We start from the raw sequence: 23,471 nt of genomic DNA, 5'->3' as shown, positions 1-23,471 counted from the left end.
TTCTGAGTATGGGCCAACCAATTTTGCAACACCATTTCCAAACTTGAAATTAACATGAAAAAATTGAAATCAACAACTTTCATTTAAAAAAAATAATAAAAACAATAAATAGTATATATCAGTTATTATCAGGAAAAAAAAAAGGTCTTGTCTACTCTCTTTTACAGGGAGTAGACAAGGCCATTTTAGCCCTATCTAACTTTTGGAGACTGAGTGGGCAGTTCAATCTCTATTGGTAGCCAATCAAAGATAGCTGGCGTAAGGCTATCACTAATTTAATCGGCACCTAGTGAAGAGGCGGCTAACAAGTGCTGCCATGTCGTGATCCCTAACCCTAACACAACATTTTTTTAATAACTGAATATAATGTAGGTTCGACGATCGATTTTCTTGAGTTTATAGGATGAAAACCTTAGTGTCCAAGATTGACTAACTTAGAAATTGTTAAAAAAAAAAAAAAAAAAGCTTAAAAAATGTTCCTCTAGTCTGTAACTAGATTTGAAACCAAGTTTTCCTTCGTGGTGAAGTACAAATGCCACTTTCACTGAGCTACATTTCCTCTCAATATGCTCTCAATAATATATATATACACACATGTATGTACGTATTTGAAGTAGGCTAATGACTGGAAGCCGAGAGATAAAAATAGAAATGCTATTTTTTATTTAATTAAAGTGCACAACTAGGTTCGTTGTGTACTTTAATTAAATGTGCATATTAAGTAACCAGAAACGTTTGTGTGGTAAAATTTTCAAAAAAAAGTTTTATTAAAATAAGCACCTTCACAATCTACAACTCTTTCCCAAAAAGTTTGTAAATTCCACTTTTATAAAACGTTTTGTTTTTAGAAGTAATAAACCTAGCAACCTCCACTTCAATCGCTGTTTTATTGCAGAATTGTATATTTCACATGTGATTGTCTAGTGCCAAAAAAGATGATAATCACTTGGAGAAATATCAGGAGAATATGGAGGATGAGGGAGTATCTCTCATTCAATAGCACAAATCTTCTCACAAATAAGTTCTGCATTGGCTGTAGACTGTGCTTGGATGTAGACTATTGAGATGACTGAGGAAGGAGTCTAACGTGTCTGGGCCATGAGGCCAAATAAAGAACACATCATCTACATATCTTAGCCATTCCAAGCCACCTACTACTGCCCTTAGAGGGCGCTCTACCTAGATAGGACTTTAGTGTCACCCACGTGGTTGGGCTTAGTATTGTTTGTTATTTGTGCATATGTTACATTAATTGTTTTTGTAATCCCCGTAGATGTCCTAGTGACTAGGACGAAATATAGGAAGTATTAAATTCTATTTTAATTCTTTTTGAGTGTTGTAAAAAAATCCATTAAGCCTCCAACATGATGTCCTCACAGCACTTAAGCCTCTACACACGTATTATTGGGATCACTGAGACGTGGATGACAGAAGAGGATATAATAACAGGAATAGAAGTAGCAGGTTACAACATTTTTCGGCAGGATAGAAAGGGAAAGTGTGGTGGTGGTGGAGTACTGCTTATGATAAGTGATGACTTATGTCCTCTAAGAGTGGAGGCTTTGGAAGGCAGTGATACTAATGATTTGTAAAGCATATGGTGTGAGGAAGAGATAGGCATGACAGGATATTTGGTGGGGTGTTGGTACAAACCAAGGAGCGCAGAGGGCGGGGACCAGGAGATGTTTAGACAGTTGAGCTTAGTGCAAGAAGAATGATTGTTATGGGAGATTTTAACTACAGCAGTATAAATTGGGGTGAGGAAGATGCATGTAGCAATAAGGGAATGGAATTTATAGAATTCTTGTGGGACAAGTATCTTAGGCAACATGTAATAGAGGGAACAAGAGGTTCAAGAGTTTTGGATTTGGTCATAGCATCAGAAGAGCTGATAATAACTGAGATGACATCTCTCCCACCAGTTGGAGAGAGTGACTATGTGGTTTTGACTTGGAAGATGAACAAATATGCAGGAGTATCAAAGAGAAGGGAATGTATGCGGAATTATAATTAGACATCAACTTGGGGAAGTTTAATGGAGGGAGGAATTGGAAAGCTGGAATATCATTAGTGCTTGGGAAATTGTGAAGGAATATTTGTTAGCAGCAATAGTAAGTTGTATTCCACAAGTGAAGAAGAGGACACAATTTGGTGTAAAGTGGATGACAAACAATACTAAACAGGAGCTTCATGTGAAAAAGAGGCTATGGAAGAGATATAAGGAGACAGGTGAAGAGCAGATGCATGAAGAATATAAGACACAGGCCAGGAAATTCCAGTTTCGCTTTCCTTACCATACTTTATAGTATGGTAAGGAAAGCGAAACTGGAATATGAGAAGAGATTGGCCCTACGATCCAAAGAAAATCCTAGGGAATTTTTTAGCTATGTGGCCGGTAGGAGGAGAAATGATTGTGGAAGAATGACATTGTCCTCTGCATCAGTCATAGTGGAATTGTTCAATGAACACTTTATTGGTGCATTTCATCCTGGAAGAGTAAATTTTAATACTAGAGAGATAGGGCTGGTTCGAGGTTTAGAGGTGCAGGAGGAGAACGTGTTCCAAATACTGACTACTCTAGATGTCAGTAAAGCTGTGGGACTGGATGGAATTTCACGACGAGTTTTGAGAGAATGTGCTAAGTAACTGACAGCTCCTTTGACTTGGCTTTCCAGTAAAAGTCTGGCTACAGGAAAGGTGCCCAGGGAATGGAAGGAAGGTAAGATAGTGCCATTGCATAAGGGCGGTAGCAGACTGGAAGTGTCTAATTATAGGCTAGTTTGTGTGTCATCACTAGTAGTTAAGATCTTGGAGAAATTAGTTAGGGACCATATACAACATTGGGAAGATGAGGGTAATGTTATCTGTGAGCGTCAACATGGATTTGTGAGGGTTTGCTCTTGTTTTAGTAATATGCTAGCCTTTTATAATAAAGTTACAAGAGCAGTAGATGAAGGAAAGGCATATACTGCCATTTTCTTGGATTTAGCAAAGGCATTTGACAGGGTGCCACATGATAAGCTGATATTTAAGTTGCAGCACATGGGTTTGGATGTCAGGTTGGTCAAATGGATTCAGTATTGGCTGTCCGATAGGTATCAGAGAGTTGTGTATGGTGGGGCAGTTTCAAGGAGGCAGAGGGTTAAAAGTAGAGTCCCACAGGGCTCAGTACTGAGACCTATATTGTTTAATCTTTATATCAATGACACTGTCAGTGGATATCAGGGGGGGGGGATGTTCAGTTGTTTGCAGATGATGTTAAGCTGGGAAGGGTTATTAGTAATAGTGCAGATGTTGTAGTCATGCAAGAGGATTTGAATAAGCTAGACAGATAAGCGGGGTGCTTAAGGGTCAAAGCTGTATAACTGAGAGGAGACCTCCACATAGCCTTTAAAGGAATGCGGAGAACCGACCAGGGCTTCTGACCTAATGTCCAATCCTCACCTTCTCGTGGTGCACCCTGTTGGGTATCTACTTTGATACTGAACGAACGAGGATAGGCTGGCAATTTGGGATTTAGCCGACCAAATTGTATTCTTATTGGTTAAACCAAAATAAAAAATGATGGTACAACATGACAAAATTTCATGCCGGCTGGGGCGTTGCCCGGTTAAACAAGGCCCCCGTTGTTTTCGCCAGGGAACCAGGGCGAACAGCGAAAAGTCAGCTACTGGAACAAATCTGAAAACAAACCCCAACTCAACATCACCAGAGTTAAAGATCGGTACTATCAACGTAAGAAGCCTGAATGGCAAAGAAATAGAGCTAGCTGAGGAATTAGATAAGTACCAGATCGACATAATAGGGGTGACTGAAACAAAAAAGACCAAAACTGGTGAGATCTTTCTGAGCAATAAATACAAAATGTTATATTCAGGCAATGACAATCAAGGAAAAGAAGGAGTAGCCATAGTATTCAACACAAAATACGAGGCTAATCTTCTTGAATGGCAGTCAGTCTCAAGTAGAGTAATGTGGGCAAATATGAGAATGGGGAGCTGGACAATGAGACTTATTTGTGCCTATGGTCCCACAGAAGGTTCTACTAAGGTAGAAGTGGAGGAATTTTTTGAGGCTTTAGAAAAAGCAACTGACACAATGAAAAAGGAAAAGTTAGTCCTTGTTGGGGATCTAAATAGTAGAGTAGGAAATGATTGTGAGACATACAAAAATATTTTGGGAAAATTTGGAGAAAAGAGCAAAGCTAATAATAATGGCAAATATCTGTTGGATTTCTGCTCAGGACATGGACTGGTTATTACTAACACCATGTTCCAACATAAAAATGTGCACAAATTCACATGGAGAGAAGAAGCTAGGAATAAGAAAAGTCTCATTGACTATGTTATTGTTGATAGTGATGTTTTCTCCCTGGTGCAGGACACCAGAGTGTACAGAGGATTTGAAATTGGAAGTGATCACTATTTAGTCTTGAGCAGGATAAAACTGAATTTCATATTGAAAAGAATAACATGTAAGAAAGTTTTAAAGCGAATAAAAGTTGAGCAGCTCTCAGATGTGAACTGTAGACTAAAATATAGAAATATTATTGAAAAGAAAATGAAAGAGTTTGAGAACAGGAATCAAACCTTGGAGATTCAGTGGCAAACTCTGAAGGAAACATTGATTGATTCTGCCAGAGAGGCATGTGGTGAGGTTGTGTGCAAGGATAAAAAAATCAGAACTCCCTGATGGACACAGGAAGTTAAAGAGGCAGTGAAGGAAAAGAAGAAAGCATATCAAAAGTTCCTGGCAAATAAGTCAGCTTTTACTCTTACAGAATACAGAGACAAATGTAAGAAAAAAAGTTTTACACACTGTTTAGTTACACACTAAACAGTGTGTAAAACTAGCTAAACAAAAGTCATGGGAGGACTTTGGCAAGAATATAGAAAATAAATATCAAGAAGGTGGCAAAATATTCTGGAGGTTGTTGAAGAAGCTTAGGAATGGAGGAAAGAGTGCTGTAAAAGGAATTAGAGATGATAAAGGTGAAATGAAAACAGGAGAAAAAGATATCCTTGAAGTATGGAGTAATTACTTTGAAAAACTGCTAAATGAAACAAGCAGTGATGACAGCACAGTGATAAAAAACACTGACCAGGCATGCAGTCAGGAATATATATCCATACTTGAAGTAGAAAAAGCCATCAAAGGCTTGAAATGTGGAAAGGCAGCAGGAGTAGATGATATTCGACAGAAATGCTAAAGTATGGTGGTATAAGAGTCTTTCAGTGGCTGCACTGCATAGTTCAGAAAGCCTGGACAGAGGGACGAATTCCCGATGATTGGAGTAGAGCTCTCATAGTACCCATATATAAAAAGGGAAATAAAACTGAATGTGAGAATTACAGAGGTATTTCCCTACTGAGTGTTCCTGGCAAGATCTATGCAAGTATACTTGAGAAACGGTTGAGAAGAATTGTGGAAGAAAAGCTTGGTGAAGAACAAGCTGGATTCAGGCCAAATAGAAGCTGTCAGGATCAGATCTTCACTTTACGACAAATAGTCGAGAAAGCATGGGAATATAACAAAGATCTGTATTTAAGTTTTGTCGATTTGGAAAAGGCATATGACAAGGTGCCAAGAGAGAAGCTATTCAATACGATGCAGTTATATGGTGTCAATGGGGCATTATATCAAGCAATACTTAGTCTTTATTTGAGTTGTGAGTCAGCAGTTAGAATTGAAGGAAGTACAGGAAGATGGTTTAATGTTAAATCTGGTGTGAGACAAGGATGTACATTATCCCCTCTGTTATTCATTATCTATATGGATCATATTATGAAGGAATGTGGTATTAAACCTGATATCAAAATTGGAGATGTTAATGTCAGCTCTTTGCTTTATGCAGATGATGTTATACTTCTAAATAAATCCGCTACAAGTCTGCAAGATTCTCTGACTAAATTGAATAGCTGTTGTAATAGATATGGTATGAAGGTCAGCAATAAAAAGACAAAGACAATGAAAATAGGCAGAATCATTGAAAATGTCAACTGTGTTGTGAATGGAGAACCTGTGGAACAAGTAAAACATTTCAGCTACTTAGGCACAATTTTTACTGAAGATGGTAAACTAAATATAGAAATAGACAACAGAATCAGCAAAGCTGGTATCGTGGGAAGTCAATTGAATAAATTCATATGGAATAAGAAAGAAATTAGTCGGAACACTAAATTAGCTGTATACAAGACTGTGTTCAAACCAATTTTAACTTATGGATCTGAGAGCTGGGTCAGAAGTAAAACACTTGACCAAAGACTAGAGACTGCAGATATGAGAGTCCTGAGAAAGATTAGAGGCGTGAACAGATGGCATCAATGGCAATATCATATTAAAAATGAGGATATTAGAAAAGAACTTGACATTGTCAGCATCCAGGAATGCTTTAGCAGAGCTAATCTCAGGTGGTATGGTCACTTAAATAGAATGGGAGAGGAAAGATTAGCAAAACAAGTGTTCTCTGCCAGGTTGGCAGGAAAACGACCCAGAGGAAGACCAAGATATAGGTGGATTGATGCGGTACAAAGTGCCTTAGACGATAGAAATATAAGATCTGATAATGTTGGAGTCTTGACAAGTAACAGACTGATTTGGAGGAACATTGTAGATAGGAAGTTAGTAATGATGTAATTTTTTCATGTAGTACTGTCATATCCTGTACACCCCTTGAGGGTACATGGCAGGAATTTGATGATGATGATGATGAGACAGATAAGCTGGGCAAATGAATGGGGTCTCAGTTTAATGCAGCAAAATGTAAAGTCTTGAAGTTTGGGAAACATCAATGGGATGCCGTATACTCTATTGGAGGAGATATACTGGAGGAAGTAGGGGAGACAAGAGATCTGGGGTTGATGATTGATAGAAACCTGAAATTCAAGGGAGATATTGCAAAGGTGGTGAAGGTAACACAGAGGATTGCTGCAATAATGAGAAGGAGATGCTGACCTGCAGAGATAAAAGAGTTATCATTCCATTGTATAAGACCCTGATCAGACCACACTTAGACTACTGTTCTCAGATTTGGTCCCAGGATCTGAAGGGGGATAAATTAACTGTGGAAAAGGTATAGAGGCAGATAACAAAGACAGTTTCGGTTTCAGGACTGTAGAATGTTAGTTATGAGGATTGGCTGAGGGAATGTGGACTGCAGAGTGTGGTGTATAGAAGAAGGAGAGATGATATGATTGAGAGATGATATGACTGTAACCACCTCCCAACAGTTTAAAAGTCTTTTAAACTGTTGGGAGGTGGTTACAGGATTGACACTGGGGAGTTCTTTCGCTTGGTTGAACAGCAGGAAGGAGTGATGAGAAGGGACCATCCTTGGAAGTTACGAAAGGAAACTGTGAGCAAGAAAGTGAGGAGTGGTTTCTTTGCATGGAGGGTGGTTGAACCTTGACACAGATAGAGTGGTGAGAGAGTAAGAAAAGTCAGTGAGTTTAAGGAGTGGTATGAGAGACTTTGTGTTTCCTAAGAGGGACCTCCCACATCGAGTCTCGATAGACGTGTTTCCTAGGAAGGACCTTCCGCGATGAGTCTTTTGATGATGATAATAATAATAATGGAATTTATAAAGAAGTAAATAAAAAAAAAACCATAAGCAATTCCAGTAAAGTATTTTAAAAAAGATTCCTAGCATGCTTTTTATGAAATGCACTTACTTCTATATGACAGCAGACATCATTCAAAAGGTCACTTCTCCCCCACCCCAAATTTAAAACTGATTTCAGAAAAAAAAAAAAAAGATGAAAAGAAAGAACACAAGTCAGAAAATCAATATTAAATAAAACAGAATGGAATAGACAATAGATTTCTTTTATTGTGGAATGTGGAAATTGCGTTAAAAAATATTGTTAAAGAGAGAAAAGAGGACTAGAAAAGATGAAAACACTTTAGTAAAATAAGCTGGTCTTGCTTCTAAGAACAAAAAAGAAAATTATTATGCTAAAGTATTCACTGTATATTAAAAATAAAATAAGCATTATATGGAATTGACTGCAGTTATAATGTTATCATTACATCAGGGGAAAACTAAAAAGAGTATACAGTTTCCATAAGTTAATTTGAATGAAAAAAAAATATTAATTATACCCAATGAAAATTCTACATACTTTGGCTTCATAGTTAATCCTTTCTGAGGTAGCATTAATGGCATTATCTGGTATCTGTCCAGATGTGATACCCAGTGGCTTTATGACTTTGCACTCTGCATCTATAAAATATACCAATAGAAATATTTTGTCAGATTTTTCTTAGCTGTTCTTCAGATAAATTCTGTTTACAAATAGTAAGTAAAAACAGTGTGTTTGGTTTATAGTTAATGCTTTTCCACTTATTATTTTCTCAAATATAGGAACTACATTTATATTTATGAATTCTCTTTTCTCTCATTGTATTATCTTCTCCGACTCTAGAATAAGAAGGGTTTGACAAAATGTATTGCGGGTCATAAGGTACATATTCCTCAGAATGTAAATTGCTGAATAAATGCAGTTTAATTTGGAAGTTTTATCACCATCAATATACTACAGAATAATCAAAAAATATTTTGCTTTTTTTTTAATATCAGTCTCATATGCATGAAAGGTCACAGAACATACATTAAATCAGAGGTTAGAGTGAATTAGTATCACCACTATAGAATAAAAAGATATTGTGGGAAGTTCCTGTGGTCAAAATGGCTGTCATTAACAACGTGGTTTCTACCATTGTGAATACACAGTGGATCTCCTAGCTAGCATTACCAATCTCTGGGCAAAAGCAAAGGAAAGGTTTGGAGGAGCTCATGTAATTGGCCTCGATAATTTCAGGACATTTCATTGGATCTGAGAGAGAAAGATGCTTGCTGCAAAACTACCAATTTAAGGATTGCCTTCTATCTTTTACAATTGGGTGTAGCCAGTTTCTTTTCTTGTTGTTCATTGTGTGACAAGACATGTACAAATGGTTTACTTTCTTCAGATTTCACCAATGCTGGAGTATTCCAAGACTGTACTTTTACCCACACTGCAAATAAATGACCCTCTTTTACTAATTACAGATCTCATCCACAGCTTTGCTGTTGACAATATACTCTATTCCTTCTCTTCATTTGACAAAACTTGTAGTGTTCAATCATTCCAACCATAAAGATTATACTTAAAAAATGCTTTAAATAATTTTCTTGCCTTTCTTCAATGGAAATGATTCATGACTGATATTCACAACTCTAACCTTTCCTACAGATACATGGCATCCAAAGACTCCAAAAAACTTAGTTTCTTTTTCTGTTTCTGATGCTACTTCATGTTGACCCAATGCAAATTCTAAATCCATACAGCCTAAGAATACTGTTTTCATATTTGGGGTAGTAGACCTAAAAAGCCTCCATAAAATATTTTGATGCTATTCAGAACAGGACAATCTATTCAACTGATGCTGGTCTAGTCTAATGAGTGAATAGTGAGTGGATCTGAATCCTATTGTGGTATGGATATCATAGTCTTTAGATGGTGTAACTTTTCAGTGCTTAGTGTGATACCACCATTCATTAAAAATACCCTGGTTATAGGAGGCAAAGTAAAATAAAAAAATTCCATGTTTAGTCTTTAGAGTAAGGTTCTTGAATTATTTAACCATTAACTCAATTAAAGTACTAAAAAATGCTATACAGGTTTCAAACCTTTTGTGGAGGGACTGATGACTCACAGACTCACTTCAATCACTTTCTCACAGGTCTATTCTAAGTTAAGGGGATAATAAATCCCTCATTATTTTAAAGCCGGATACGAAACTCGGAGATCGAAATCTAAGAGTTTCATGCCAAAGAATTATTGGCGAGTCCAAGCGTAAGTCAACACCTAGGTAGTATAACACTAGGGCAACTCGGAGCAAAGGTGTAGCAAGCTCCATCACTATCCTTAATATTTTCTCATAATGTAAAATGCAGCTCCTAGGAGATGTATTACTGTTTTACATTATGAGGAGAGGTCACTACCTCTCCTCATAATATAATTATGATAAAAATAGCCTCTTGGCTTTTTATCGTAGTAATAATATATGGATACACCATTCTGAAATTCGTATAGTAGGGGTATGCAAGTTCGTTTCACTTAAACCTTGATATTATCCGGGTCTACCTACTCACTGATGAGACCTCAATAAAGGTCAAAACCGGTCTGGGTAGTGACCTCTCCTCATAATGTAAAACAGTAATACATCTCCTAGGAGCTGCATTTTACATTATGAGAAAATATTAAGGATAGTGATGGAGCTTGCTACACCTTTGCTCCGAGTTGCCCTAGTGTTGTACTACCCAGGTGTTGAGGTGTTGACTTACGGTTGGACTTGCCGATAGTTCTTCAGCATGAAACTCTAAGATTTCAATCTCCGAGTTTCGTATCTGGCTTTAAAATAATGAGGGATTTATTATCCCCTTAACTTAATTTACACTGCCGGAAAAAAAATGGCCTCTTGGCTCTTTATCGTAGGTCTATTCTAATTCTTTCCTATACATTTTGTGTAAATATTTTTGTCTGGTCTAAGCCTGTTGAAAGAGTCACTGCCGCTCATCAATATTCATGTGCAATCACTTCAAACTTACTGAACCAATGTCCTGAACAAGGTAGATGTAATGAAGATGGAGGTGAAACTGCCTGCCTTCCTTTCCAGGAAAAACATCCATAAGTTCATTCTCTCCCTCTTTTTCACTCTATCTTCTAGACTTGTTCATAAATGGCACCGATATGCTACAGAATTTTTGACCTCTGCATGGGAAGTTATTAGTGTTGACTTCTGCAACAGCAAATAATGCTATAATGAACACTGAAACGTCCCAAAGAGATCTATAAGCATAATGCTGTACTAAAAGAAATTCACCATAGAAAACTATTGTTTTGGAAAGGTATCGGGGATTATTGATTTTACACTTGACAGCATGAAGACAACTTCAAAAGAATAAAATAAGTTTAATTATTTATTAAACTGTTAATAAAAGTTCTATGGATTACAAACTAGCATCTTCAGAGCTTAAAAGTACTTGTCCATAAGGAACTCAAATCAAGTTGCAGAAGCAATTCAAAGTGTAAAGGGCACTCTGAATTGCTGTATGGCCTGAGCAGCTCAGTGGAAGTGGCGCTTGCATCCTCTGTGCTAGGCTACCTGGAGATACTTAAGTTCAATCTAGTCTCCAACTGGAGGAACTCCTTTTTTAACCCTTTCTTCAACCAGTTCCTGAGTTAGTCGATCTCTGGCACAAGCAAGCAGGTTGTTTCTCCTGGAAACTCAGGTTTTTTTTGTCCCATAAACTCAAGAAAATCGACTGTAGACCCTACACTATTTCAGACAAGAACATATCCTCTTAGGGTTAGGCACGAAGAGATTTCAGCACTTGTTTGCCAGTCTCTTCATTGGTTGTCACTTATAATTAGTGATTTAGTTATTTATTCATGTGGGGTTCCCCCCCGTTCCTCAACCATCCCTTAGGACAGGATGAGCCTTCCTAGTGAAGGATTAAGTATGTATTTTATGACTGTAGATCTGTGTGTGTTCACAGCCAAAATCAATCTTCAGATTGAGTTTTTTGGTTTACAAAAAAGAAAAAAAATTCAGATCCTTGTACAAGGTCTCTTATCTCCTAAAGCTTCCTCCAAAATTTCCCAGCAAAGTGTGTAATTTGCATTCCATTGTTGCCTACCAAATTTCAGAACCTTACACTTTGTAACACTGAACTGACAGTTGCATACTGTTGCCCACTCATGCAATCTATTCAAGTTCTCCTGTAAGACCACAACATCTATTTGATTCCTGATCACTCTCCACAGTTTTGCATCATCTGCAAACAGTTGTATATCACCACTTAAATCAATCCCAAAATGATTAATATACAAATTAAATAACAATAGTCCCAAAACAGGCCCCTGTGGCATATCACTAGCAACTTTCCTCTTCTGGGATACTGCACTACCATACATGACTTGCTGATACTTATTTGAAAGCCATTTGCCTATCCAACTCACTGATCTACCATCCTATCTCATCTGTTGCAGTTTAGTCACCAATTTGTGGCGTGCAATTTATCAAAAGCTTTTGCAAAATCCAAGTATACCATTGTGTATGCATCTCTCTTGTCCACTACATTTGTCACCTTGTTATAGTCGAAATTGGGTGTCGAGGCTAGCTGGTGAACGGAAGTGCTATCGGAGAGCTCCTGAGAGATTTGTGTTTTTTGTTGATTTATTAGTGTTTTGGATTCAATTTAATGGACTTAAGTGTTTAATTTTGGTATATTATTAGAGCTTTAGTAACGTGGTTAGTGTACTAAAGTGTTTTATAACATAATCTATGTCGGGAAGTCGCCGCTAGATGAATTCGTAATGAGTAGTGTTCGTGCAAGCTCAGGATAAGATAAGTATCATTTTCAGTTATCGATACAAATTACTTAATATTGTGTAGTTTTGTTTTGTTTGCCTTGCTTATTTTAGTGCGTCTAATTTTGGTGTGTTATAACGTTTAATTTGACAAAACACGTTACAGATAAATATGGCACCTGTGCGTAGGAAAATGGCGGCCAGTAATGAAGGTTCGCCATCGTTATCAAAGAACGGTAGCATAAAAGAAATGAGTCAGTGTACTAGCTGTGAAATGTACGCTTTGCGGAGTGCGGTCGGAGTGCGGTTAGACGATGATAAAGGATTGAATGTGTGTAGAAAATGTAGGGAGAATGCGGAATTGAAGTGTATTTCAGATCGTGAGTGTGATATTTTTGTCAACCTTCAGAATGAAGGAAATAGGGATATGACAAGAAACGGCAAGGTTGTACATGAAAATTGTGAGAGTGTGAATGTAGAAAGTGTGAATGATAGTATAAATGGTTTCTCAGAGAACAAAAAAGATGAGATAGATGCATTGAGTGAGATCGCGTTGTTGAATAGTGCGATAGAAAGAGCAAAACAGCAGCTAGAGTGCATGAACAAAAGTAGACTGAATGAACCAACCAATAATAAAAGGTATGACAGGAAAAATAGACGTATGAATGTGAACATGAACAAAATGAAGGATAGAGTGCTGTATGGAGACTCGTTAGTACGAGGTGTGTTAGTAGAGGATTTGACAAAATCGTACCAACCTGGTGCAACCATAAAGGACGTAACTGCGTCTATTAGAGAGCAAAAGGAAAAGGTGAAAGAAATGAGTGTTGTGGCAGGTACGAATGATTTGAAAGGAGATAAAATGGAAATGATAGAAGACCTGAATGAATTGTTTGAGGTAGCAAAAGAAAAGAGTGAGAGAGTTAGAATGATTAGTCTTTTGCCAGGTATGACAGTGAAATGTTTAAAAGGAGGGCTATAATTGCAAATGACTTTATGCTTGGGTTATGTATGACGAGTGGTGTGGAATTTGTGGATGTGTGGAGTGAGTTTGATGGGCGAAAGGATCTATATAAGATGGATAGAGTTTGAATGAGATGGCTTGCATTTGAATGGTTACGGTGTAAGAAGACTTGAGAAAGTGTTGCTGAATGTAGTGGATGTGCAAATTCAGGGAAACTAGATTTGTTAGGGGGGGACAGAGATACAGTCCTTATGGAGGCAGTTGAATGTAAGAATGAATATAATATGGCAGAGCAAATAAGGACAACAAATCTGAGTGGGACAGTTAATATAAGGCATCAAGGTAGGGTTGGGGCTAATGGGGGTCTTAAATTCATGTACACTAATACTAGGAGTATTAGGAACAAGAAGGAAGAGTTTTTGGCCATGGTTGGCACTTCCAGACCACAGGTTATAGGTATTAGTGAAACATGGCTGACTGTAGATGATATAACTAGTGGGATTGAATGTGATGGGTATAGTGTGTTCAGGAATGACAGAGAGAATAAAATGGGGGGAGGAGTATTGTTGATGATAGCTGATGAGCTCCAGCTAAGGAGAATAGAAGTTGAATTGCAGGATAGAGAAAAGAGCACATTTGAGGCCATTTGGTGTGAGATTGTGGCTAGCAGAACTAAATATACAATTGGGTGCTGCTATAGACCAGGTGATGGAAAAGATGGTGGTGACAGTATGCACAAGCAAATAGAAGAAATGGGTGGAAGGAGGGTGATTATTATGGGAGATTTCAACTATGGTCGCATTGATTGGAGTGAGGAGAGGACACACGGGAGGAAGGAACTGGATTTTATGCGGTTATTAAGAGATAACTATCTGCGACAGCATGTAATGGAAAATACTAGGGGTCAGAGAGTGCTTGACCTAGTAATTACATCTGAGGACTTGGCTGTAACAAATATGACCATATTGCCACCAATCGGTGAGAGTGATCATAGGGTCTTAACTTTGGAGGTGGCTAAAGGTGTAGAATTTTCAATTAAGACAGGGTACATGTGGAATTATCGGGCGGGAAAGTATGACAAGCTTAGGAGTTTGATTGGTTCAGTGCCATGGCATGTACAACTGCAAGGACTAGAAGTTGATAGTGCATGGGAGGTAGTTAAGAAGTGCTTGCATGAAGCAATGGCTGACTGTATACCTAGAGTCCGAATAATAAATCAAGTAGGGGTTAAATGGATGAATAACACCATTAAGCTTGAGTTGCAAAAAAAGAAACAACTATGGAGGGAATTTAAGGAGAAGGGTGACTGGCAGGCACATGAACGGTATAAAGCGCAGGCCAGAAGGGTGACGAGTGTGGTAAGAAAAGCAAAAAAGGATTACGAAAGAACATTGGCCATGCAGGATAAAAAAAGAATCCTAAACAGTTTTTTAGATATGTAGCAAGTAAAAGGAAAAATGTACATGGCAGATTGATTTTAAAGAATGCAGATGGTAGGGAGGTAACTGAATCAGTTGAGATAGTTGAGTTACTGAGTGAGCACTTTGCAAAAGTATATCATCCAGGTGGTGACATTGCAGAAACGAATAACCCAGTAGATTATACGGGAATTGTGGTTAATGAAGTGGAGGTGAGTAGTCTATTGCATAAACTCAATGTCAATACATCTGTGGGATTGGATGGTATACCAGCTCGTGTTGTACGAGAAGCAGCTAAAGAATTGTCAGTACCCTTGACCATTTTGTTTAATTTGAGTCTCGGGTCTGGGTTAGTCCCGAGCGGGTGGAAAGAGGGGAAAATAGTTCCACTGCATAAAGGCGGTTCCAAGACTGCTGTTGTAAATTACTGACCGATTAGCATATCAGGAATCATTGTCAAGGTCTTAGAGAAAATAGTCAAGAGGAAAATACAAGATTGGATAGAAGAAAATGGGATACTGTATCGGGGACAGCATGGTTTTGTGAAGGGTAGGTCATGCCTCAGTAACTTGCTCACGTATTATAACACAGTGACGGCTGAACTGGATAAGGGTAATGGGTTTACGGTGATTCTGCTGGACCTTGCCAAGGCCTTTGACAGGATTCCACATGGAATTCTAATCAGTAAATTGCAGCATATGGGAATGGACATGGGGTTGGTGAGATGGATAGGAGGGTGGTTGATGGAGAGATATCAGAGAGTGGTTTACTCGGGAGTGGAGTCCACAAGACGGCCTGTGACTAGTGGTGTGCCACAAGGATCTGTTCTTGGACCACTGCTGTTTAATTTGTTCATAAATTATATAGGAAATGATCTGAGAGGAACAGTTCATTTGTTTGCGGATGATGCGAAGTTGGGTAGGGCAATAGTGAATGCAGATGACGTCAAAATTTTGCAGGATGATTTGGATAGATTGGAGGTCTGGGCTAAGGAGAATGGATGTCAGTTTAATGTGGCAAAATGTAAGGTTATGCACTTTGGGGTGAAAAGATTGGCGGCAGATTACTGCATTGGTGGAACCCTGCTCCAGGAAATTGATGAGGCACGAGATTTAGGAGTGTTGGTAGATAAGGAATTGAAATTTAGGGGACACATTGCAAAAGTGACCAAAACAGCTCATCAAATCACTTGGTTGCTGAGGAATACGTTGACAAGCAGAGACAAGCAGGTTATTGTTCCTCTCTATCGAGCCTTGATAAGACCTCATCTAGACTACTGTGCTCAGATTTGGTCACCTAGGTTTCTTCTTGATGGGGAGGAGGTGGAGAGGATCCAGAGGCGAGTGACCAAGATGATAGCAGGTCTGTGGAATGAACCGTATGAGAACAGGTTGAGGATTTGTGGGTTGCAAAAATTGGTTGATAGGCGGAGGAGGGGAGATATGATTGAGACATTCAAATTACTGAAGGGTTTCTATAAAATTAATTCAGAAGATATTTTTGAGAACAGGGCTGGTTGTGGGAGGACTAGGGGACATCCATGGAAACTGGGCAAAAGTGTGGTTAGTAAAGGTGTTAGAGCTGGGTTCTTTACTTTTAGAGTAGTGAATGAGTGGAATGCGCTCCCTGAATCTGTAGTGGATGCTGTGACAGTGAATGAGTTTAAGGGGAGGTATGATAGATACTGTATGAATGTCAAATAGTTGTGATGAATATGATTTGGGGCCTCCCTCGATGAGTCTAATGACTCCCTGGAGTTGCCCGTTAATAATAGTAATAATAGTAATAGTAATAATAGTACATAAGAAAGTTATGTACATACACAAATAATACTACCATTATCAACCCACTTTTGTATCCTATCTCTCACCAACCTCTCTGATCATCTCCATACATACATACATTTAACTACAATTTCCAACATTCACTGTCCCTGTGTCCTGCCTACTTGTCCACCTAGACTTCCCTGTTTTCCTGTTCCTCTTGCATTCCCATTCTCTCTTCATCTCTCACATACTACTACTATTTCCACTGCCAAGCACTTCAGTCTCTTCAATTACACTCTCCTGATCTTCTGCTTCGCCTTTTACTTCTGATCTCTTGTTTGAAAAAAAAAAAAAGAGTCAAGTAATAAATCTATAAAGGCAGCTACAAAGATCACGAAATATAAGTAGCTTAATAAATGACTTTATTAAGTCATTTATTAAGCTATTTATTCCAGTCTGGCCATAAGGATAATATTTTGGCTATTCACTGTAACTTCCTTATTTGTATAAGGAAATTACAATGCAGAAAATATATTAACACGTTCGCTGCCAACTACGAGTATACTCGTAGTGGGTAAACCTGCTTCACAAGCCAGCTACGAGTATACTCGTAGGACGCTTACCGCCGGGAACGAGATTATTGTAGTGACCTTGAAGAAGTGAAAATGCTTGGCTTGTGGGGCTAGCTTCAAAACTGTGTATTCCCATAGAACGTATATGCTCTGTACAAGCCATCTACGAGTATACTCGTAGGACGTTTACCTCCGGTAACGAGATTATCGTACTGACCTTGAAGAAGGAAAACTGCTCGGCGTAGGGGAACAGATCATGCCAAAGTAGCGTGGCAGCGAACGTGTTAATTAGAATAATTAAATCTAACCTAAACTAACATACCTCCACATGATGAGTCCTCTGACTCCATGGAGGTCAGGTGTATAATGTAATCAGTGCTTCTGATATGTTAGCCAAGTCAAATTATCATCAACAGAGAACAATGTAGAAACTGATATGTGCGTGCAGGCACTATATTGGATAAGTGACAATGAAGCAGGACAGCCACAAAAGGTGGGCCTTTATTGCCATTCTAAAGTCTGGAATAGTGCCCCTTAGTGAGCTATATTAACTGTTTGTGACCATCAGGCTGGTGTTCTGCAGATGTGCTTCTCAAATATGAGGCAGTTTAATGCACTCAAATTTGTTAACGTTTAAGCTGTGTCTTAATATTGCAGCATATTCCAGGAAAAGTCTCTCTCTCTTTTACTATCTCAAGTTCTGAGTGGTTTACTGCAGAACCGAATGTAGTCCTTGTGATCAGCAATTCCGATTCCTGATGTTTAGACATAGTAGGACAGCTCACAACTGCAAAGCACCTGGTAAATCTCTATACTTGCTAGGTGTTTACCAGGTGCCTTACAGTTGTGAGCTGTCCCAGTTGATCTTTAGGGGAGCAGATAAGGAATGCCAATTTTTATATGGTGTATAAGTAATTACATAGCAGTATTTTTATTGCTAGTTTTTCAGATATTCTCTGGGTACATATAATGAGAGACTTGTTATTGTCTATGTTTGGGAGGGACTGTTTTAATATTTTTTAAATATTAAATATTAATGTTAAGTTTAATAATATTAATTTTTAATTAATTAATTATTTTTCTTTTTTTGATTTTGTGGGGATTGTAGCCATTGTTTAAGGTGTTGTGAATGCACTTCAGTTCAGTTGTTAGTTCATTATTATCAAAATGAATAAATTTTTCACTGATGTATAAAGTTTTTTATGATTCTATACTGCTGGGAAGGAGGAGGGATATGTGTGACTGTTGGTGGTTATATCTACCTGTGTGTGTGGAGGGGGGGGGTGCGTTTGTGAGGTTATATATGGAAACATTAACGGAATGTTTCTTTCTTAGGTTACACGGTGATCAGCATTCATATTTATAAATTTAGGGATACAAAAACACACGTGTTGAACGGATTATTTTATTAATTACTAATAAAATAAAACTTTACGTTTCGACCCCTGTATTGAGGTCATCATCGGAATGTGCATTGTATTTTGTATACCCCTGGGTGGGCTAGGTGTGGAAGAGGATTTTTAGAAGAACTGAGTAGGTGTCTTAACTTATTTGGGGGTTTAAAGGTGGTTTTAATGTTGTATTTGCATAGTGTTCTGTCTATTTTTTTCAGAAATGCCTCTAACATAAGGAATGGCAATAGCATTCCTGAAATCTTTTTTGTTCTTACTGGTATCTTTATGGATGATCTTGCGAATAGTTTTTTTACTGTATCCATTTTTTATAAATGTTTAGTTGATGATCTTGTATTCTTGGTTTAGAGCTTGCATACAAGATCATCAACCAAACATTTATAAAAAATGGATAAAACTGAAAAAACTGGTAAAACTGAATGTTCTTGTTTTCACCTTAACAATAGACTTGCAAATCAAAAACCAGAGATATATGTTTGTAGAAAGTATTTTACCTTGGGTATAATAAATGTTAAAGATACCAAGCTATTTTAAACCTGGTTTTACTCCATTTCCCAAGTAAGCAAACAGACAAACAAGTCAAGTTTGTGCCTGCAAGTGTTGCAAGTCTAGCTGACCCTACATGTAGCAAGACCAAGGCAACTCATGGTAAAAGTAAAATAAGCTCTGATCACTAATCTTAATATTTACCCTTAATGCAAAGCGCATCTCCTGGAGGAGATGTATGAAGCTTTGTATTAAAGGCAAGGTGCCACTACCCAGACCAGTTTTGACCTTTATTTGTATGTCTTTAATACAAAGCAATCATACATCTCCTCCAGGAGATGTGCTTTGCATTAAGGGTAAATATTAAGATTAAAGATCAGAGCTTATTCTACTTTTACCATGAGTTGCCTTGGTCTTGCACTACATGCAGGATCAGCTAGACTTGCAACACTTGCAGTCGCAAACTTGACTTGTTTGCCTGTTTGCTTACTTGGGAAATGGAGTAAAACTAGGTTTAAAATAACCTGGTATCTTTAACATTTGTTATACCCAAGGTAAAATACTTTCTACATTTATGTCCCCTCCTGAGATTTTTATTTAATAAGGTTAAAACACCTTATGATAACTTGTTCTGGTAAAATACTTATAAGCTCTGTATTACTAAAATCTTGGTATTTCTAGCCTGGCTCCCATTGATGAGACCTCAATAAAGGTCGAAACCGGTCTGGGTAGTGACCTTCTCTCATAATGTGAAACAGCAATGCATCTCCTAGGAGCTGCATTTTACATTATGAGAAACCAGTCTAGCAATGCTGTAGTCAATGAAGTTTAACTGAAGCTTGGCTATTGCTAATATGAGTTCGCTCTCTTAAGGTTTAGCCTTAAGGGAGCAATTTGAGTCTCCGGGGAAAGTGTTTTCCGGTCCGGCCCAGCGTTTTATCGGTGAATGCTTTTCTCTGGAATATGAGTGGTTCTGCTCGGTGGTGGTGGTGGTGGCTGGAAGGCCATCACTGAGTGGAACCAATGCTGAGATGGACGGTCTTTCGCCCACTACTGGTGGCCTAGGGATCGTCTGAATTTTTTAGAGATGGCTTTACTTATTCATAAGGTCGAAACTGGTCTGGGTAGTGGCCCCTTGCCTTTAATACAAAGCATCATACATCTCCAGGAGATGTGCTTTGCATTAAGGGTAAATATTAAGATTAGTGATCAGAGCTTATTCTACTTTTACCATGAGTTGCCTTGGTCTTGCACTACGTGCAGGGTCAGCTAGACTTGCAACACTTGCAGGCACAAACTTGACTTGTTTGTCTGTTTGCTTACTTGGGAAATGGAGTAAAACCAGGTTTAAAATAGCTTGGTATCCTTAACAGAGATATATGGTGATGGAACATTATTCTCATTTAATCCGCCACCTAAATACTTGGGGATAATTGGATAGAACTCTGTCATATAAACAATATATAATTAATATCACTGCTAAAGTACGTACTAGAAATAATATAGTCCAGAAGCTCTGCAGTACTACATGGGGCTCAAGTGCCACAACCCTACGGTGCACCGCTTTGGGACTGGTTTACAGTGCAGCAGAGTATGGCACCCCCTATTTGGCTTAATAGCCACCATGTCAACAAATTACATGTTCAACTTACTTTCACTATGTGTTTAATATCAGAAGCAATTCTGAGCCATATTTCTCCTCCAGAATTGTGACGACAGGAAGCTTTGCTTCGTGAATATAAAAAAATCTTAAATAACCAAAACTTCCCAATATATGAGTTTATTCCAGATGCTTTATCTGGCAGATTATACTCCAGAAGACCTGTCATTAGGACTGCCTGTAATCTTCAGGATGAAGATTACAGGCAGAATGTCAGCTTGATGAATAAGTGGGATGCACTGTGGACTGAAACAGTATCACCTGAAGTCCATAGCTACATAAATATTCTTCAAAAACCATCTGGATTTGACCTGCCCAGGAATATATGGAAAACCACTAATAGGATCCGTACAGGTCATGACGTATGCAGAGACTTACTATCAAAGTGGGGGAAAGATACCGAATCTCCACTGCCTTTGTGGAGCCGAGACCCAAACCAACCATCATATAGTTCAGTAATGTGAGTTAACAGCATATCCAGGCAAACTGAAGGACATTTCTGACCTATCCCCAGAAGCGATCAATTGGATTAAAAATCTAAATGTAAAAATATGATTAAATTTTTGTTTGATGTTTGTCATACATTTAATGCCTGTATTTTATCTGTTTATCTTTTACTTTATATTTATAATTTTATATATTTGTATTTTATCCATATTCATATGTATTTCATGTTATTCATTTTAACTATGTGTATATGCCATACGATAAATAAATAAATAAATGTGGTTCTGTAAACTGAGAATGCCAAGAAGCTGCCGAGTTAGATTACATTTGATACACATTTGATTTGTTCTGATAATTCTCTCACTACTTGACCACATTCACAACACCTTCTTAGCTAAAGTCTACAATTCCCCACCAAATACAAAAAAATATTAAAAACCCCAAACCCATCACCCCGGTTGCTTCCAGAATATCCTATAAGTCTATCATCATCCCATATACCCAGGGAACATCTGAAAACTAGTCAAATTATTAAAAAAATACAATCTTGTAACCACTTATACACCATATAAAAATTGGCATCCCTTATCTACTCACTCACAGATCACCAAGGTCCTAAATCTGACAGGTGTTTACCAGGTGCCTTGCAGTTGTAAGCTGGAAGCTATCATGACCAAACAGGCAGGATAGCCAATATCAGATTTACACCCAGTTTCGCCACTATGGCCATTAGGACTTGCAGACTACATTTCGGATGCCTGTCAAGTTAGAAAAAAGCCACCTTACTTCACTATAGCAAATATAATGAGACTTTTCCTGGAATCTGTTTCAACAGTAAGAAACAATCCAAACCTTAACAAATTTGGATACATGAAACTGCCTCATATTTAGGAAGCACTCATCTGCAGCCCAAAAGCCACTCTAACCCACTAAGGGCACTATTTAGGACTATAGGTCTGCTCTTTGTTATTCTCCTGTTTATTTTCACTTACCCTACATAGTACCTCCATGTACATATCAGTTGGTATGTGCTTCCCTGATGATGGCAATTTGCACTTTGCTGAAATATCAGAAGTATTAATTAAATTATTCTAATTAACATTTTCATATTGTCATTTTTTTATAAAAAATACCAGTATTTAAGTATCTATTAAGCTACTGATTTATGCATTTATTAGTTTTGTAGAGAACATTAAGTCATTTAAGTACAATATCAGCTTAGTTATTTGCCTCTACACTTCATAGATTTTTATATCACCTATGAAATTAAGTAAACACATCATCAAACACCATTCCAAATGGTGAGGTCTAATTCAAGCCACAATAATGTGAGGGAACAATCTCCTATTTATATCTGATTTTTGGTGTTTTCTTTATGTCTGCATGGTGAAGAGAACATTAAAAAGCAGAGATAAGTAGAGGAATGCACTTGATGCGCTGTCCACAATTGAAAAGATTCTTTGTTTCTTCTAGTATAATACATATGCCCAATTCAGAACTATGATTAAGGCATCTATGGGTTACAAAGGCTAGATAATAGGTGGTAAAGAGGGAATATGATAGAAATATATAAGCAATTAAAAACACAGACAACTTTTTTCAGTATATGGCACTGTTGTTCTCTTACTCCTTGCTATATACTGAATTATATGGCATTATAATTCAGTATATGGAATTATAAGTGTTGTTGACAAGGGTGTGAGGACTAGCTTAGAGGGTAATGAGTCATATTTGTTGGACTGTATCCAGGAACCCTGCTGTCATGGTACTTTTTTTTCCAAATACCTCAGATATCCAAGTGGGGTAGTCGTCTCATACTAAGTGATGAAATTCAGCTACCACTTAAAGGCATTCACAAGCATCAATGTCATAGAGAGATATGAAACCAGAGCCTGTTGGCTGGAAAGTGGGGATGCTATCCACTTAGTCACACTGGCCAGTGAATTTCTATAATTAAAAAAGTATAGTTGGTATAATTAAAATACTTCCCACCACATGCACACACACCAACTGCATCATATCTGTACTTTTGTTACACTGAAAAAGGAGCACCATACAAGAAATGTCTCACCACAAGTACTCTGATATGCCATATTTCTTGATATATCTAGGTATTTATACTAGTAATTATTTAGATACATCAGATTTTATGTGATTTAAATGATTTATCTTTTAAATTTATGTAACAATTATTTGATGACCATTCAGTTTGTCAAAAGATGGTAGAGATTATTCTAGTGCAGGTAAAATTGTCATCAGTATCCTTAATGACAGTTTTCCTTGAACTTATAATGGCTTCTTGACTTTACACCTCTGCACTCCCCCCCCCCTCCTCTCTCTCTCTCTCTCTCTCTAAATTTTTTCTATGACATACCAAGTTCATCACCATC

General features: G+C 37.8%; 1 protein-coding gene across 1 annotated transcript in view; it reads right to left on the bottom strand.

Moving 5' to 3' along the window:
* The window catches only part of LOC150104294 (uncharacterized), a 636,238-nt gene that overhangs the window by 337,770 nt on the left and 274,997 nt on the right, over positions 1-23,471 (bottom strand). Inside the window, exon 24 of the mRNA XM_090396452.1 lies at positions 8,121-8,221. Coding sequence (XP_090252578.1) covers positions 8,121-8,221 — 101 coding nt within the window. The remainder of the gene's footprint in view (positions 1-8,120; positions 8,222-23,471) is intronic.

This window comes from Typopeltis vanoorti, chromosome 8 (genome assembly GCF_054136105.1).
Source record: "Typopeltis vanoorti isolate ZY-2024b chromosome 8, IOZ_Tvanoo_1.0, whole genome shotgun sequence".
Taxonomy (NCBI): domain Eukaryota; kingdom Metazoa; phylum Arthropoda; class Arachnida; order Uropygi; family Thelyphonidae; genus Typopeltis; species Typopeltis vanoorti.
This window is presented reverse-complemented; position numbering and strand designations above follow the sequence as displayed.